The sequence below is a fragment of the Pelophylax lessonae genome, assembly GCF_965119305.1.
Source record: "Pelophylax lessonae genome assembly, chromosome: 3".
In the NCBI taxonomy this organism is placed as follows: domain Eukaryota; kingdom Metazoa; phylum Chordata; class Amphibia; order Anura; family Ranidae; genus Pelophylax; species Pelophylax lessonae.
The window spans coordinates 419,409,841-419,427,615 of record NC_138770.1 but is presented as its reverse complement, the minus strand read 5'-3'; the positions used below and the strand labels follow the sequence as shown (position 1 = coordinate 419,427,615).

At 42.0% G+C, this 17,775-nt stretch overlaps 1 protein-coding gene across 3 annotated transcripts in view; it reads right to left on the bottom strand.

The window, feature by feature from the left end:
- NKAIN2 (sodium/potassium transporting ATPase interacting 2) overlaps positions 1-17,775 on the bottom strand; it is a gene marked incomplete at its 3' end in the record, with an annotated part of 1,265,187 nt that overhangs the window by 3,930 nt on the left and 1,243,482 nt on the right. Inside the window, exons 7-8 of one of the 3 annotated variants that reach the window (XR_014225095.1) lie at positions 12,967-13,016; positions 12,230-12,272 (exon numbers count right to left, since the gene is read on the bottom strand). The exons of 1 other annotated variant lie outside the window; for it this stretch is intronic. Coding sequence is in view for 1 of the 2 variants with exons in the window: in XM_082252276.1 (XP_082108402.1) it covers positions 12,254-12,272 (19 nt within the window). The remainder of the gene's footprint in view (positions 1-12,229; positions 12,273-12,966; positions 13,017-17,775) is intronic. One more of the 3 variants, XM_082252276.1, reaches the window with a different exon arrangement.

The following is a 17,775-nucleotide window of genomic DNA, read 5'->3' as shown; positions in this document are numbered from 1 at the left end:
TACACTGTCCCTTTTAAAAAAAAAATTCTGATCACTTTTATTTTTATCACAAGGAATGTAAACATTGTAATAGAAATAAGCAGGACAGGTCCTCTTTAATGAAAGATCTAGAGTCAAAAAGACCTCAGATCTCCCATCTTCACTTAAAAGAAAAAAAAAAAGTAATTTTCTGCAAGAAAAAAATGGGCCCTTTAAGGGCGTTAGGCAGAAGCCGCGTATGATGTCGCTCCAACGCCATAGAGTGGAGTGGGGGCCATTTTGCCCTCACTCGACTTCCTGCCTGGGACTGGAACAGGCCGGATAGTTTTCCCAGCTACCTACGAATTCGGGAAGCGGTGGTGAGGGGATGGGCACCTCTCCCGCTGCCCATAAAATCCACCCCTGGGACCACTTTTATGTGAAAGAGGAGCCGTGTAGAAAAATACCGGTGTTATGGCAGCTATCTGCTATATGCGGGAAGGCTAACATGTTTCGGCAAACTGCCTTGATCAAGTTTTCATGTAACAAGTACATTTTCTATACGGATTTGGAGTTGTTGGCTCACTTACTGGATTTGTTTGCTCACTTGTTGTCTGTAGGACTTCAGAGCCAGAGCACCCATCTGTGGACTTCATCCATGAACTTTATTTAGAGGTTCCCCTGTTAAGAGCGCTGCATCTGTTGTCTATCTGTTGTGGATTTATGCTGCTATGGCTAACCAAATACAGCTCCAGTTTAGCCAGTTCTTGCTTTCTGCTTCCCTGAGTCTGTTTAAGAACAGTCAAAATTCTTAAGCCCTGATGAAGGAGTGAGTTTGGCCTCCGAAACACGTTCTTTTTTTTCTATGGATCGTGTTCCTGTGCGATTCCTGTGCATTCCCCTGCAGTGTGATTTGGAAGACTATTTATTTGAATGGATTGCAAATGACACATCAATGCACAAAAAGTGGTGCATGCACTACTTTTGAAAAACAAGGTATATCGCGATCTGGTTCCTGCAAACCCACTGTATTTGCAATGTGCATTTGGGGTGCCCGTTAAAATGCATTGGCATCTACAGCAAGTTGCAAAAGCAGTGCATTTTGAAGGTGGTGCAGGAAACACGCATGGAACACTCCTTTCCTGCACTGTGTTCTGGTGTGAACCGGCCCTCAAAGTGATAGAGGAAGGGAAACGATTGGAAGCCAATCAGGTGTGCTGCATGCTGACAAGTTAGGCCCTTTTCACATGGGCTGTCCCATCAGGTCCATCTGTGAGTATTTTAGGTGGACCTGATCAGACCTTGCATTCTCCCCTATGGAGTGGCAGATGTAAGCGGACTTCCGCCGCTATCCGATCCTGCCCGTAAAAACCAGACGGATGGTGGTCCTATTTTCCATCCATCTGGCAGATCAGATGAAAATCTGATGAAAATTAACAGACAGTCTGTTTCCACCGGATTTACCCATAGAGGAGAGCGGGACTCTGTCCATGTCCACTCTGCAAAGGACCTGTCATCTGCCTGCTCAGCGGAGCGATCCCCCCTGAGCAAGCGGATTCTGCAAAATGGAGGCGCCCATGTGAAAGGGGCCTTACATGCAGATAGAAGGGAAGAGCAGAGTGGGCCAAGACTTCATCGTACCTTTTCCTAATCCCTCACTATTCAATCAGCATACTAGGGTGGAGAAATGACACCACTGTATTACTTCTATTACAGAGAAAGTGATGCCTGTCTGACATGGCTGTGTAACTTTCAGAGCTGAGTAGACAGACACACAAACAGATTTCTTATGTCTTTGTATTTAGATGTTTGTCTAGAGTTCAGCTTTAACGTTACAAATATAATAAAACATACACTTTTAACCACTTTAGGACTGCTCACGTTGCTGCTACTGCAGCAAGGTGGCAGCCCTGGATCTGGCGACGTAAACCTACGCCGCTAGATTCCCTGATTCCCTGTTTAGACACAGCGTCGGGAATAGAAGAAAGTGACCGCACTCCGAAAATTCAAATCAAAAGAGGAGTAATTTATTCTTCATCAAATAACATCAAAGATCAAACTGTGAGACATGGGACAAAAGGCGGTCACACCTGTGTTTAGATTTCAGACCAGCGAGACTCGGGCCAGGGGAGGAGAGATGGCGATCACCGTCTCTCTTCCCCGATCGTCTGGGAAAGGCTAAGAGAATCCGTCCGCTTATGTAAACAAAGCAAGCGGATCTTCTCTGTGACAGGCAGGGACAGATCACAGGATTCCGCATAGCTGAACCTGCGATCTGTGTCTGTGCCACACAACCCCCTCCCCCCACACACGTCAGTAAGCCTGAGGCACACATTTAACCCCTTGATCACCAACAGTGTTAACCCCTTCCCTGCCAGTGTCCTTATTACAGTACCAGTGCATATTTTTAGCACTGATTACTGTTGTAATGTCACCGGTCCCCCCAAAAGGTCAAAAATGTCAGTTAGGGGTCTGATCTGTCCGCCGCAATGTCGCAGTCCCACAAAAAAATCGCAGATCGCCGCCATTAATGGTAAAAAAAAAAAAAACAATAAAAATGACAAATCTTTCCCGTAGTTAGTAACTTTTGCGCAAACCAATCAAAATACGCTTATTACAATCTTTTTTACCAAAGATATGTAGCAGAAAACAAATTGGCCTAAAATGTTAAAAAATTTTGATTTGTACATTTTTTTTGGTGAATGTTATATAACAGAATGTGAAAAATATTGTTTTTTAAAGTGGTCAATCTCCAGAGAAGACAATGGTAGTTTGCAGATTAAATTAAACATTTACTGAAAGTAATATCTAGGCTGCCATTTTTAAAAATGCTAAGTACCTGGCTATCTTGAATGCTGACTGCATAATTGCTCTGACATAGAAGCTTGATCCAACAGTTTTAAAAAGAAGTCAGCGATGGCGGCCTTTGTGTTTCCCTCATGACAGGTTTCCTCTTGTTGTTTGCATTTTACATTCTATAGACATGTAGCACTGCCCCCTAGAGGACTGCTGAGAATTCCTCTTTCTAGATTCCCCTGGGTTACCTTTAGCAACTGATAACAGACAAACAGCATTGAAAGTCCCTGGCCCAGTCAATAATCAATCCAGGGGATGTTGGATTTTGTGTTTTTATTGAGAACTGGGATAGGAGAAGGGATGAGTGGTATACTCCAACTAGAACTATGCACAATCTTGAGGACAACTAGCTGTAGTGTGCGGCAAAGCCGCTGCTTCACCTTGCCACTGAAGTGAAGATAGTTTTAAAGGTTCCTGTTTTAGTTATTCTCTTCAGGGTTCTTTAACTGGCACCCCCTCTCCTCTCAACACTGGTGTGCTAATGCCTGTCCGCTGACCCTAGCTTCTGGGGTGGTCCCCTTCCTGGCAGACCCCATGGGCAAGTTCCTATGTACTCAGGGATACTGTTTTTCCAGAGTCACCGTTGCCTCCAAACTCCACTTGTCAGCATCCTCTGGACCTCTGCGTTCAGCAACACATTCAGGGTCACCAGGCCAACTGCCTGTGACCACCTTTCCCAGTTGCAGAAATAGAAACAGCCATATTCTCCTTTTGGGACTTGGCTTCCCGCCCAAAGACCCCCTGCCTCATGTGCTCTCGGCTTTTATACCCTATCCCATAATGCACCTCTCTGTGTGCCAACCCACTGGGACAGTTACAAAAGCCTGTGTATCATTGGCCAGGTTTCATCCACTGTCCAACAGGCCTCCCTATTGGATACAGTGGGGACACTCCCTCAGAACAGATGAATACACACTGAGCACAATGAGCAGGCCTAACTATCGATCAGGCTTCCCTGATAAGCAGAGAGAGCAGACTATGTTTTATCTGCTGCTCCCCTGTTAAGCAGGCAGAGCAAACTATTCTCCCTGCCTAGCACCCATCTAGGAGGGTGCTACAGACAAATAATGTTTTACTTGTAGAGCTGTTATTTTAAACCAGGCAAGAACGTAATACAAGTTGGTTTAGCAGTGTGTGTGTGTATGGTAGAATAATACTAGGAACATGCAAAAACAAAAAAATGCTAAATAAATCATGTTTTTTTCATAATCAAATACTTTTTAGCTATTGTAGATGAGCAAGCAGAAATAGGAATTGTTATTTTGATTTCAGGTTCAACGAGAAACATTGATAAAATGTGCAAATGGAAAAAAACAAGCGTTCATGTTCTTGGTACCTTTTCCAATATGTACATTATTTATAACTCAGTAATAAGGATGACTGAATCGGGAGAATCGCCAATTCATCACTTTGCAATTCTCCGGAATATTTGCATGTAGCGTTGTCTGAACTGTAGAAAATCACACAATTTAGGAATCAGAGCAATGGTTTCCAAGTCGACTGTCTCATTACTATTCAAGAATGTTTATAATTGACATCCAAAGGGACATAGGTTTTTACTGGACACTGGCCATTAGTGTGTATCTTCTGCTCCAAGACAATTAGGGAGATAGTTCCCAGAACAATAACAGCATTTTAACAGTAGAACGTTTATACTCAGAACTACCGTTAAAGTAGAACTATAGGCAAAACTTTCTTTTTTTTTCATTTTGGATAGAGTAAGGAAGAGTAAGCCCTGTCAGTTTATTTTTTGCCATCTGTGTCCCATTTGGAAGATTTACCTTCACTTTCTGTACCATAGCCAACACAGGAAATGAGAGGAACTCTCTGTAAATTAAGGGACTCCCTTGGGAACCACTAGGTCCCCATTGGAACATTTTGCCTCTATTACTGTCTTGGGGACAACTAGAGATGTCGCGAACATAAAATGTTATGCTCGCAAACGGCGAACGCGAACTTCCGCAAATGTTCGCGAACGGGCGAACCGCCATAGACTTCAATAGGCAGGCGAATTTTAAAACCCACAGGGACTCTTTCTGGCCACAATAGTGATGGAAAAGTTGTTTGAAGGGGACTAACACCTGGACTGTGGCATGCCGGAGGTGGATCCATGGCAAAACTCCCATGGAAAATTGCGTAGTTGACGCAGAGTCGGGTTTTAATCCATAAAGGGCATAAATAACCTAACATTCCTAAATTGTTTGGAATAACGTGCTTTAAAACATCCAGTGTGTGTATACGATCAGGTATGATGTTATATCGATCAGGTAGTGTAAGGGTTACGCCCGCTTCACAGTGACAGACCAAACTCCGACAGACCAAACTCCCCATTTAACACACCGCAAACAACCGCAAACAGTCCATTTGCAGTGAGAACAGTACAGTCTGTGGGCCTGACACTCACTAGCAGGCAACTGCAATTATATTACAGAGGAAAAATTAAATTACTTTTTTATCTGCAAGGTGCTGTGCCACCCTATATGAGTGGTGGGCAGTGGGCACAGTACAGTCTGTGGGCCTGACACTCACTGGCAGGCAACTGCAATTATATTACAGAGGAAAAATTAAATATATAAATATCACTACTTGTACTAAATTAATGACAGATTAAACACAAATAACACAAATTGCTGCTACATAAATGAGTAAATATAATAAAAAATAAAATTAATCCAGAAAAAAGAGGAACTGGCTTTTTCATTCGAATTTCAGTAGAGCAGGGATGGTGATAACCTCTTACCAAATAAATAGGATGATAACATATGCCAAAATATATGAATCTGATGTGATAAATATAAGCATAAAATCATAAATACAAAAAAGCATGAAATCACATCAATAGGAGTCCATAAAGTCCATAGGTATAAAGTGCATAGAGCAATGAAAGTGCAAACATGAAGGATCACAGGTGCGACTTATGGAGACCACCCTTGCTTGCCACCACCACACAGTACCGGGAGAAGTATCTGAAATTCAGACTCACCAGACGTCCTGACAGCAGGAGTGGAGACAGAACACTGGCCTAGCTAATGATTTCCCTATTAATTCAGCAGCAGCAGCAGCAGCAGCAGCAGCACTCTCCCTGCTCTAACTAACACTGCAGCTTCAGAATGAATCTAAGATGGATGCTGTCCTTGCTTTTTTATAGGAGATGGGAGGGTCTTGGAGGGAGGGTATGCTGATTGGCTGGAATGTGTCTGCTGACTGTGAGGTACAGGGTCAAAGTTTGCTCAATGATGATGTATAGGGGACGGACCGAATATCGCATACAGTGGGTACAGAAAGTATTCAGACCCCCTTAAATTTTTCACTCTTTGTTATATTGCAGCCATTTGCTAAAATCATTTAAGTTCATTCTTATTCCTCATGAATGTACACATAGCACCCCATACTGACAGAAAAACACAGAATTGTTGACATTGTTGCAGATTTATTAAAAAAGAAAAACTGAAATATCACATGGTCCTAAGTATTCAGACCCTTTGCTGTGACACTCATATTTAACTCAGGTGCTTTCCATTTCTTCTGATCATCCTTGAGATGGTTCTACACCTTCATTTGAGTCCAGCTGTGTTTGATTATACTGATTGGACTTGATTAGGAAAGCCACACACCTGTCTATATAAGACCTTCCAGATCACAATGCATGTCAGAGCAAATGAGAATCATGAGGTCAAAGGAACTGCCTGAAGAGCTCAGAGACAGAATTGTGGCAAGGCACAGATCTGGCCAAGGTTACAAAAAGATTTCTGCTGCACTTAAGGTTCCTAAGAGCACAGTGGCCTCCATAATCCTCAAATGGAAGACGTTTGGGAGGACCAGAACCCTTCCTAGAGCTGGCTGTCCGGCCAAACTGAGCTATCGGGGGAGAAGAGCCTTGGTGAGAGAGGTAAAGAAGAACCCAAAGATCACTGTGGCTGAGCTCCAGAGATGCAGTCAGGAGATGGGAGAAAGTTGTAGAAAGTCAACCATCACTGCAGCCCTCCACCAGTCGGGGCTTTATGGCAGAGTGGCCCGACAGAAGCCTCTCCTCAGTGTAAGACACATGAAAGCCCGCATGGAGTTTGCTAAAAAACACCTGAAGGACTCCAAGATGGTGAGAAATAAGATTCTCTGGTCTGATGAGACCAAAATAGAACTTTTTGGCCTTAATTCTAAGCGGTATGTGTGGAGAAAACCAGGCACTGCTCATCACCTGTCCAATACAGTCCCAACAGTGAAGCATGGTGGTGGCAGCATCATACTGTGGGGGTGTTTTTCAGCTGCAGGGACAGGACGACTGGTTGCAATCGAGGGAAAGATGAATGCGGCCAAGTACAGGGATATCCTGGACAAAAACCTTCTCCAGAGTGCTCTGGACCTCAGACTGGGCCGAAGGTTTACCTTCCAACAAGACAATGACCCTAAGCACACAGCTAAAATAATGAAGGAGTGGCTTCACAACAACTCCGTGACTGTTCTTGAATGGCCAGAGCCCTGACTTAAACCCAATTGAGCATCTCTGGAGAGACCTAAAAATGGCTGTCCACCAATGTTTACCATCCAACCTGACAGAATTGGAGAGGATCTGCAAGGAGGAATGGCAGAGGATCCCCAAATCCAAGTGTGAAAGACTTGTTGCATCTTTCCCAAAAAGACTCCTGGCTGTATTAGATCAAAAGGGGGCTTCTACTAAATACTGAGCAAAGGGTCTGAATACTTAGGACCATGTGATATTTCAGTTTTTCTTTTTTAATAAATCTGCAACAATGTCAACAATTCTGTGTTTTTCTGTCAGTATGGGGTGCTATGTGTACATTCATGAGGAAGAAGAATGAACCTAAATGATTTTAGCAAATGGCTGCAATATAACAAAGAGTGAAAAATTTAAGGGGGTCTGAATACTTTCCGTACCCACTGTATGTTCGCCCGCCGAGGCAAACGCGAACAAGCGATGTTCGCCGGCGAATAGTTCGGGACATCTCTAGGGACAACCCAAAATTTTGGATTTTCTTTTGCTCTCACTTTCAATGATAAGGGTATACAGAACAAATAGGGAGGGCAAATCTCTGTAACGGGGACACATACAGCAATAAAAACTGACAAATGTTCTAATCCATGTTCAAAACCTTAAAGAAGTTTTGCCTTTAGTTGTACTTTAAAACTGAATTACAAAACTGTAATTGTCACCAAAATTGTCCTTTTCTTTAGTGGAGGAAAGAAACATGTCTAATGATGTCAATTACATTAAAGCGGAGCTCCACCCAAAAGGGGAAGCTTCTCTTGTCTGCCCCCAAGTTGCCACATTGGTCACCTCTTGGGGGGGGGCAGGTACCTTGTTTTGACAGATACCGGCTCCCATTTCCGGTAAGTTCGCTGTGGCGAACTCAGCGGGAAGTTCGGCCCCCCTCCTCCTTCTCCTGCAGCTGGCCCAATCAGAGAGCGCAGCTCGCTTTGCGCATGCACAGTAGGGAACCACCTGTGAAGATGCAAGGCTTCTCTGCCGGTTTCCCTTGGTGGAGATTATGGCGGCAACAGCTGATAGCCAGCTCGGGTGAAAACACAGCTGGATTCCTAGACAGGTAAGTGTCCCAATATTAAAAGTCAGCAGCTAAAGTCTGTAGCTCCTCTTTAAATTCTGGAAACTTAGTAAAACCTTTTTTAAATAAATTATGCTATGTGTCCTATAATATTACTGGTTTAACCTTTCAGCTTATTCAAGGGCGGTAAGCCCTTGAAGACACCAGAAGCCGAAACCCATGCTTGAGTGCTGTAACTGCAATTTTACACTTTTAACGTGTGAGTGTGATAAAATCACTATTAGTTGCATGTCAACTTCACTCTCCGGTACTGATTTTAGCTGAGGTCATTTTGAGAGAGGAACAGGAGGCAGTTTTCACAAAAGCTGAATTATAGCTGTGGGAAGCTAAAAGTTGGCTTTTGGGTCACCTGGATGCTTTACTTGGTGTACCAGAAGACGGTGCTGTTCTGCTAAAGACCAACTCCGGGAAACTTTAAAAAATGATCCCTTGCAGTGGGGTTGTGCCCGCAAGAGTTAATTGTTCATTTAGGTCTAGGGGATATAAATTGATTTACTCATTTGACCTGGTCCATAGTCCTGCACTGTACGTAATGACACGAGGGTCAGTCTATCCCTGGAGAAAGAGAGAGCACTGTCTGCTGGAGGAGCCAAGGATTAGGTAAGTAAAAGTGCTTCTTCTTTTCTGTAGACAAAACATGTAGTTAACCCTTGCCAGATGGGAGCAGCTCCACTTTACCAGAGTTGGGCTTTAGGTACAGGTGCCCAAAATAGGAAAGTAGAGCCTTTACCAACAATTTGTGACAAGGATTATACAGAAGAGACTTTTCTAGCTAACATTAATAATGGTAGGATGTCTGTCAGTAGGTTTTTACAATTTAAAATGGCTAATAATTTACCTTTACGAATATAGGTAAATGCTATAAACACCACAAAGATATGAAAGCATTTTTTAACCTAAATACACTATATTGTCAAAAAAGTATTTACATGCACAATAAAGTGTTACTAAACCCAGAACCTGCATTTACTATATCTGGTTTCCTACAGTACACAGAACATGGAAATGCTATTAATGTTTGTTACTATACACTGCTAAATACCCTTTCACATCAGCAGTTTATAGCAGTCTTATGACTTCTGTCTGTTCCTGGTGAAGCTTGTAGGAGGAGCTTTCATACTGCACTGAGCTGTCCTATGAGGCTTTCTGGAGCTTCAGACCTTCTGTCAGAACATGTCTGGACAGTGCTGATTGGTCCTGTGCTAATCACATACACTCTCCCAAGAATAAAGAAACCTCTCGCAATACACACCAAACTGAGCAGAGGATTACCCCTTAGTTTCCTAAGTGAGTATAGCAAGCATGCTTTACTGCATATACAGTACACACTGATTTTACTGTTGTGGGTTTAGTAACACTTTAACTTTAATGGCATCCCAGTCTTAGTCCGTAGTTTGCCCACCCTTTGCAGCTAAAACAGCTTCAAATCTTCTGGGAAGGCTGCCCCCAAGGTTTAGAAGTGTGTCTATGGGAATGTTTGACCATTCTTCCAGAAGCACATTTCTGAGGTCAGGCACTGATGTAAGATGAGAAGGCCTGGCTCGCAGTCTCTGCTCCAATTCATCCCAAAGGTGTTCTATCAGGTTGAGCTCAGGACTCTGTCCAGGCCAGTCAAGTTTCTCCACCCCAAACTCGCTCATCCATGTCTTTATGGACCTTGCTTTGCGCACTGGTGCGCAATCATGTTTGAACAGGAAGGGGCCATCCCCAAACTGTTTCCACAAAGTTGGGAGCATGAAATTGTCCAAAATGTCTGATGCCTTAAGAGTTCCCTTCACTGGAACTAAGGGGCCAAGCTCAACCCCTGAAAAACAACCCCACACCATAATCCCCCCTCCACCAAAAGATTTGGACCAGTATACAAAACAAGGTCCATAAAGACATTATTGAGTGAGACTGGGGTGGAAGGACTTGACTGACCTGCACAGAGTTCTAACCTCAACCCGGTAGAACACCGTTGGGGTGAATTAGAGCAGAGACTGCGAGCCAGGCCTTCTGGTCCAACGTCAGTGCCTGACCTCACATATGTGCTTCTGAAAAATGATCAAACATTCCCATAGACACACTCCTATACCTTGTAGACAGCCTTCCCAGAAGAGTTGAAGCTGTTATAGCTGCAAAGGGCGGACCAACTCAATATCGAACCCTACGGACTAAGACTGGGATGGCATTAAAGTTCATGTGCGTGTAAAGGCAGGTGTCCCAATTATTTTGACAATATAGTGTATAAACAGTAGAATACATACTGTATATAGCCACAATGCACTGTATTCTTTTTTTTAGTGTATAGAGCTAAAACATTTTTTTTTTTGTGGGTGTATAAGAGTGCAGACAGTGTGTGTACAGGGCTCTGCACCAGCACTCACACGACTGTTAAATTGGATGCAGTGGCTGTGTCTGTGCAGCCACTGCAGCCCAATTGAAATGAATGGGACTGCCTGCAGTGGAATGTACAGAAAACTTGTATATCCCCCTACCGGGAAACATAACCCTTGCATGGGTGTATACGATAGTACCCCTGTGTGAACAAGGCCTAAGTGTTCTGTTTAAAAAATGTACTTTGTGAATGCCTCAGCTTTTACACAGCTGTCAAAAATATCCCCATGACGTGTCTTTTTTTAAATGTATTCACTATGATTGACAGATGCATTTAGTGGTCATTAAGGTGCTCTTTTACTGATTTTGGTATTTTAAAAAACGCATTATGGCCACTAGATGGGGCTGACAATGATAGGAAATACACATATTAGACACATTATGGGGACTATTCATGATGTCTGTGCGAATGTTGAGGCATTTACACAACAAATCTTTCTTAAATAGGCCCCAAAATATCTTATTTTTAAGAACTTCATCTCTGTATAAAGGAAGAAAAAATTATTTAAGTGGATGTAGATAGCCACAGATTGAACCACTCGAAATATGTTCTGTAAGTCCTTTCATGGCTGCTAGGCAGAATGAAGGTGTGTTTTATGGACTAACCTCAATGTCCATCACATACCAGAGAAATAGTACTGCATCTGAAACACACAATCTTATCTTAATAATGGTGGGTGGGGGATGGGGGTTCGGTGGGGTTGCTAACATTAAAGAAAAATTTTGTTGTAAATGAAAGATCTTTTCTACACTATAATCTATCCCTTGGGATCAAACGCCACCCCTTCCACCTGCAAAAAACAATGATAGCTATGGTAACTTGTATTTTTAAATATGCAAAAACCATTGGTGACACTGCGGATGATCCATCCAGTTCTACCAAATACATGGGAGTTTCTATACTGTGAAGGCTGGAGTAAATGTTTTTGTGTACTGACTGTTATAAATAAAAAAATAAATAAATAAAAGCACCTTTTGTGAAAATGAGTGAAAACGTGACATTTACTTTTTACTGTTACTCACTAAAACTAGAGGAAAGGCGGTTTAACCTTAAAATGCGTAAGGGGTTCTTCACTGTAAGAGCGGTAAGGATGTGGAATTCTCTTCCACAAGCAGTCGTATCAGCAGGAAGCATCGATAGTTTCAAAAAACTATTAGATGGGCACCTTAAAGACCACAACATACAGGGATATACAATGTACGGTTAAAAGCAAACACACACACACATCATAGGTTGAACTGGATGGACTGATGTCTTTTTTCAACCTCACTAACTATGTAACTATGTAACTTGTTTGTAGAGCACCAGTAATTATTGCAGCTGCACATGTAAAGGCAGTCATTTGATTTACAAATTATAAAAACAAAAGAAATTGATGATAAAACTGTACTTTCTAAAAAAATAAAAATAAAAAAAAATAAAAAATAAAATAAAAAAAAAAGCAATTTATATTACTCACCTAAGAATCTACTTCTCTATCAGCTCAAAAATATAGAGGGGTCCTGAATACAAGATACACACAAGGAAATTAATAATGATATACTGTTTTTCTTTATAAACAGTGCATAAATATGTAATGCAAAAAAACATCCCTCTAAGTAATCTAAAAAATAAAGCAGTACTAAACCTTACCTAGCATCCTTTACATTGCCTATCTTTGACTCTTCTGCATACATATGTTGCAAGCAAACTAGGTGGGTAGTTTAAAAAAAACACTTTGCTAATACAGTATGTAGGAAATTACTATTGATATCCAATCTGAACAATCAACACTTAAAGCCCAACTCTGGGCACCATCCTTTTTTTTTTATCATTGTAGTCCCTTATAGCCTTTCATATAATTCATAAGCTATGCAAATCCTCCACTTAATCTCCACTGATAGTAGAGCTACCAGATTTAACAGATACCAGTGCTGGTGTCACATTTTCATCCCCTTCTCTGTACTTTTCTATTCACAAAGCACAGCCTGTGATGACGGTGCGGCTGCTGCTGCATAATCACGGGAAGGCTTTAAAGAAAGATGTCAGGGTCTATGAGGGGCTATGTCTATGGTGTGAAAAGGATGATACCTGGAGATGGGCTTTAAAGTAGATCTCAAAGCAAAATAAAAAATGACAAATTCAGTGCAGTCTGTCAACAGCATTAAAACAGCTATATTTGTTTTTCTCAACCCCCCCTTAACATAGTTTTCTTACCTGTCTTGCCAATTGATCTGGTATTTTTCCACTTCCTTTAACAGGCCAAGCTGTCCGGCAAAAGTGACAGTTAGAGGGGTTGGGGTAAACTATTTGACACTGACAGGAGTGCTTATAATGTTCAGCTTTTATTCATGTGGTTTAAAGTGGTTGTAAACTTTAGACATGAAATATGAAAAAAGCACATCCTTCTATACTGCGTGGTTCCTTTTTATTAGCATATGTCACTTCTGACAGCTTTTCCAGGCACCAAGAGTTAAAAATGGTGATTGGGAGGGAGCTGCAGCACTCAGCCTGTGACTCATATTCCCAGCTATGCTTTTTCTTTGTACTGTGAGAAGGGGATTTGTCCCTTCCTTCCAATCAGGGCTCAGAGCTTTCGCCTCTCTGAAGACTTCATATCCCTTCCCCTGCTCCTAGATCAAAAAAATAAATATTTTTCTCTTTGAGTTTTTAGAATGATCTACAGTAGAAATGGTTGTAAATACACAGCTGCAACTTATGTAGGAGGATTTGTTTAATCTCTGTGTATCACTTAATGCTGGTCACTTCACTGGGTATATGTATGGGGTTTACAACCGCTTTAAACCTTTAAAAAATAAATAAACTTTTCTTGTAACTGCCTAAAAAGTGTTAGCTGGAGCTAGCTGTTAATATCTTTGTGCCCTACTTAAAGTGTATCTAAACCCCCAAATCAAAACCGTAATATATTGCAGCTTACTAGTCCTTAAACTGTTACTAAACCCACAACCAGTGGCAGCTGGTGCTCAATATTTTGCTTCTCCTCCTGGCCGAACAGGAAGTGGGTACTGAGACCCAATTGGCCAGGAGTCCTAAGACGAGCTGGGTCGCCACTGCCCACAACAGTAAAATCAGTCTGTATATGCAGTAAAGCATGCTTGTTCTACTTACTGTGGAACCTAAGTAAATTGTTCTTGCCAGACCAATCTATTAACCTTCTACGATGAAGTGAGTTGCCATCTAGATGAAGGAAGACCTGTGGATGTGGTGTATCTGGACTTTGCAAAGGCATTTGACACCATTCCCCACAAACGCTTACTGTACAAACTAAGGTACGTCGGTATGCACCATAGGGTGAGTACCTGGATAGAGAACTTGCTCCAGGGGTGAGTCCAGAGGGTGGTGATAAATGGGCAGTACTCGGATTGGGCGAGTGTGGAAAGTGGGATCCCCCAAGGTTCTGTCCTGGGACCAATCCTGTTTAATTTATTCATAAATGATCTAGAGGAGGGGATATCTAGCACAATCTCGGTATTTGCGGATGATACTAAACTAAGCAGGGCAATAACTTCTATGCAGGACGTTGTAACCTTAAAAGCAGACCTGAACAAAATAACGGGGTGGGCAACTACATGGCAGATGAGGTTTAATGTTGAAAAATGTAAGGTAATGTACTTGGGCATCAGAAAAACGAATGCAAGCTACTCACTAGGGGGGGGGGGGGGGAACCTCTGGGTGAATCTAGGATGGAAAAGGACCTGGGGGTCCTAGTGGACAACAGGCTTGGCAGTGGCATGCAATACCAAGCCGCTGCAAACAAAGCCAAAAGAATACTGGGATGTATAAAAAAGGGGATTCACTCCAGAAATAAAGAGATTATTCTCCCACTCTACAAGACTCTGGTCCGGCCACATCTGGAGTATGCTGTCCAGTTCTGGGCACCGGTCCTCAGGAAGGATGTGCTGGAACTGGAGAGAGTCCAGAGAAGGGCAACAAAAATACTTAGGGGAATGGAGGATCTCAGCTATGAGGAAAGACTACAAGCATTGAGCTTATTCTCTCTGGAGAAGAGACGCTTGAGAGGGGATATGATATCAATGTACAAATACTGTACTGGTGACCCGAGCATATGGAACAAAGTTTCAGAGAAAGGGAATTCAATAAGACACGTGGCCAATCACTAAAACTAGAGGAAAAACAGTTTAACCTTAAAATACGCAGGGGGTTCTTTACTTTCAGAGCAGTGGGGATGTGGAATTCTCTTCCACAAGCAATAGTTTCAGCAGGGAGCATCGATAGTTTAAAAAACCTATTAGACGGGCACCTTAAAGACCACAACATAAAGGGGTATACAATGCACGGTTAACATCAAACACACACACACACATCATAGGTTCAAACTCACTAACTATGTAACTAAGTGTTATTCCTCTGCATTGTGTAAAAGGGCTACTCAATCCTTCTCTTAACCTCCCCTTTCTCTACTGCCCCCAATCTATCTCCCGATGAGACACAGGCTAGGGGACAAGCTTCACATGCTCTGTTTGGTGTATATTGCTGAATAATTTTTTTTTTTTCTTGGAAGAATGCATGTGATCAGCACAGGGCCAATCAACACTTTCCAGACAGAGGGCCAGGGATCCTACAGCCTTATAGGACAGTCAGAGCAGAATGAAAACTCCTACAACCTTTTCCCAGACACTGATAGAAGTCATAAGACTGCTCTAACTGCTGATGAGAAAAAATATTTAGCAGTTTATATTTACTAAATCTTTTGCATTGCCATGTTCTGTTTGCTGTGGGAGACCAGATATAGTGAATGCAGGGTCCTGGGTTTAGTAACACTTTAAGGCTAGCTTCACATTGATGCTTTGCGTGCAAATTGGCCTCTAGTCGGCTTTTTATGGAAAGTCTTTAATCCAAAAGAAACGCTTCTCTAGCTGTTTGAAAAGTGTTAGGGTGGAGTAAGGCTTTAATTTGTTAGTCATTGAAGTAAAGTCCATCTAAATCTGCTAGTCTATGTAACATTACCCTCTCCACCGGGTGGCATTGCTGCTGTCCAAAGTCATTACATTTTTTTTTTGGTTTAGATACACTTTACAGTTCTCTGCAGAATTACCAGTGTTGTCACCCTATTACAGCAAGTATAAAAATTATGGAACGACTGTCATGGTTATTAAACAATAAATATATGTTACAGTGTGGACATTACCAAAAACTTTTGTGTTAATGTTATTGACAGACTACATTATATATATATATATATATACAGTATCTTACGTAAGTGAGTACACCCCTCACATTTTTGTAAATATTTTATTATATCTTTTCATGTGACAAGGCTGAAGAAATGACACTTTGCTACAATATAAAGTAGTGAGTGTACAGCTTGTATAACAGTGTAAATTTGCTGTCCCCTCAAAATAACTCAACACACAGCCATTAATGTCTAAAACACTGGCAACAAAGTCAAAATGTCCAAATTGTGCCCATTTTCTCTCCCCGGTGCCACGTGACTCATAAGTGTTATATCTTTTCATGTGACAATGCTGAAGAAATGACACTTTGCTACAATGTAAAGTAATGAGTGTACAGCTTGTATAACAGTGTACATTTGCTGTCCTCTCAAAATAACTCACACAGCCATTAATGTCTAAACCGCTGGCAACAAAAGTGAGTACACCCCTAAGTTAAAATGTCCAAATTGAGCCCAAAGTGTCAATATTTTGTGTGGCCACCATTATTTTCCAGCACTGCCTTAAACCTCTTGGGCATGGAGTTCACCAGAGCTTCACAGGTTGCCACTGGAGTGCTCTTCCACTCTTCCATGACAACATCAGGGAGCTGGTGGAGGTTAGAGACCTTGCGCTCCTCAACCTTCCATTTGAGGATGCCCCACAGATGCTCAATAGGGTTTAGGTCTGGAGACATGCTTGGCTAGTCCATCACCTTTATCCTCAGCTTCTTTAGTAAGGCAGTGGTCATCTTAGAGGTGTGTTTGGGGTCGTTATCATGTTGGAATACTGCCCTACGGCCCAGTCTCCAAAGAGAGGGGATCATGCTCTGCTTTGTATGTCAGAGTACATGTTGGCATTCATGGTTCCCTCAATGAACTGTAGCTCCCCAGTGCCGGCAGCACTCATGCAGCCCCAGACCATGACACTCCCACCACCATGCTTGACTGTAGGCAAGACACACTTGTCTTTGTAATCCTCACTTGGTTACTGCCACAAACGCTTGGCACCATCTGAACAAAATAAGTTTAGACATTAATGGCTGTGTGTTGAGTTTGTTGAGGGGACAGCAAATTTACACTGTTATACAAGCTGTGCTCTCACTAGCTTACATTGTAGCAAAGTGTCATTTCTTTAGCGTTTTCACATGAAAAGATATAATAAAATACTTACAAAAATGTGAGGGATGTACTCACTTTTGTGAGATACTGTGTATACATTATATATATATATACATACATACATACAGTGCCTTGCGAAAGTATTTGGCCCCCTTGAACTTTTCGACCTTTTGCCACATTTCAGGCTTCAAACATAAAGATATAAAACGGTAATTTTTGGTGAAGAATCAACAAGTGGGACACAATCATGAAGTGGAACGAAATTTATTGGATATTTCAAACTTTGTTAACAAATAAAAAAACTGAAAAATTGGGCGTGCAAAATTATTCAGCCCCTTTACTTTCAGTGCAGCAAACTCTCTCCAGAAGTTCAGTTAGGATCTCTGAATGATCCATTGTTGACCTAAATGACTAATGATGATAAATAGAATCCACCTGTGTGTAATCAAGTCTCCGTATAAGTGCACCTGCACTGTGATAGTCTCAGAGGTCCGTTTAAAGCCCAGAGAGCATCATGAAGAACAAGGAAAACACCAGGCAGGTCCGAGATACTGTTGTGGAGAAGTTTAAAGCCGGATTTGGATACAAAAAGATTTCCCAGGCTTTAAACATCCCAAGGAGCACTGTGCAAGCGATAATATTGAAATGGAAGGAGTATCAGACCACTGCAAATCTACGAAGACCTGTCCGTCCCTCTAAACTTTCAGCTCATA